Raw genomic sequence first — 1,359 nt, 5'->3', positions numbered from 1 at the left:
TTTTTTTTGCGCTGTTAAGATTAACATCCATTACAGTAATCGCTGCAGCAGGGGCTAGTCACCGTTGTTTTAAATCAATTCTGTGACTAGAGTGACATAATGATACCAGAAATAAACCCGAAAAATGAAAATAAAACCCCAAAATTTCAGTAGAGACATTGACTTTCGTGGTTAAGTTGGATGAGAAACAAACCAAGTCTCAGTTGGTGCTCATCTTCCTCTGGCTGGCACATATTTAAAAAGATTTCATGGTATATTTATTTGTAGAAGCCTAGTTTTTTTTTTCTTTCATTTATGCTAAGCACTGTATTATATGCTTGAGGAATGTTGTCATTATTTTGATTCTTTTGCTTTAATGTTTTCCAGTTGCTGACTGTCTGATGGGAGTCTATCTTTTGTTCCTGGGGATATTTGATGTGAAATTCCGGGGCGAATATAACCGGAATGCTCTTATCTGGATGGATAGCGTGGAATGCCGAACGATTGGCTTCCTCGCCATGCTCTCCTCTGAAGTGTCTGTTCTTCTCCTCACCTACTTGACACTAGAGAAATTCCTAGTCATCGTTTTCCCGTTTAGCCATCTGCGGCCCGGGAAGCTGCAGACAGTGTTGGTTCTGGCCTTCATCTGGATTCTGGGATTTGTCATAGCAGTTGTTCCCTTGCTAAATGAAGACCTGTTTGGGAACTATTATGGGCGAAATGGAGTATGTTTTCCACTGCACTCTGATAGGCTGGAGAAACCAACAGCCAAAGGATACTCCACAGGGATATTTCTTGGTTCGAGTCTTTTCACTGATTTGATGTTTACTAATATATTGAAGTGTTTTCATGTATTTAGTAGTTTTGATTCTTCTATTAATATAATATACACTACCAGTCAAAATTGTAAAATATTTAAGCTTTTTAATGTTTTTGAAAGAAGTGTTATGCTCACCAAGCCTGCAGTTGTTTTATCAAAATAATATTGTGAACTATTACAATTACAATTGAAAAGAACTGTTTTCAATTTGAATGTTTAAAAATGTAATTAATTACTTTGATGGCAAGATGTATTTTCAGTTGCTATTACCGCAATCTCTAGTGTCACATGATTCTTCAGAAATCATTTTAAAATGCTGATTTGGCACTCAAGAAACATTATCAATGTTGAAAACTGTCATGCTGCTTAATTTATTATTTTTATTTTATTTTTTTATTTTGTGGAAACCGTGATCATTCAAAAGTCTGGGGCAAATAAGATTTTCTTTTCTTTTTTTTATAAGAAATTAATACTTTTATTCCTCAAGGATGCATTCAATTGTTAAAAAGTGACAGTAAAAACATTTGGTTACACTTTACTTGAAGGGGTGTGCATAAGAC

At 35.0% G+C, this 1,359-nt stretch overlaps 1 protein-coding gene across 1 annotated transcript in view; it reads left to right on the top strand.

Annotated features, from left to right (window-relative positions):
• Window positions 1-366: 366 nt before the first annotated feature.
• The window catches only part of LOC107577144 (relaxin receptor 2-like), a gene marked incomplete at its 5' end in the record, with an annotated part of 3,338 nt that continues 2,345 nt past the window's right edge, over window positions 367-1,359 (top strand). The window contains one exon of the mRNA XM_016263253.1: window positions 367-777. Within this exon, the coding sequence (XP_016118739.1) occupies window positions 367-777 (411 nt within the window). The remainder of the gene's footprint in view (window positions 778-1,359) is intronic.

The sequence above is a fragment of the Sinocyclocheilus grahami genome, unplaced genomic scaffold (genome assembly GCF_001515645.1).
Source record: "Sinocyclocheilus grahami isolate Dianchi unplaced genomic scaffold, SAMN03320097.WGS_v1.1 scaffold5246.1, whole genome shotgun sequence".
Taxonomy (NCBI): domain Eukaryota; kingdom Metazoa; phylum Chordata; class Actinopteri; order Cypriniformes; family Cyprinidae; genus Sinocyclocheilus; species Sinocyclocheilus grahami.
The sequence above is the reverse complement of the archived record's forward strand: the minus strand, read 5'-3'. Positions and strand labels throughout refer to the sequence as shown.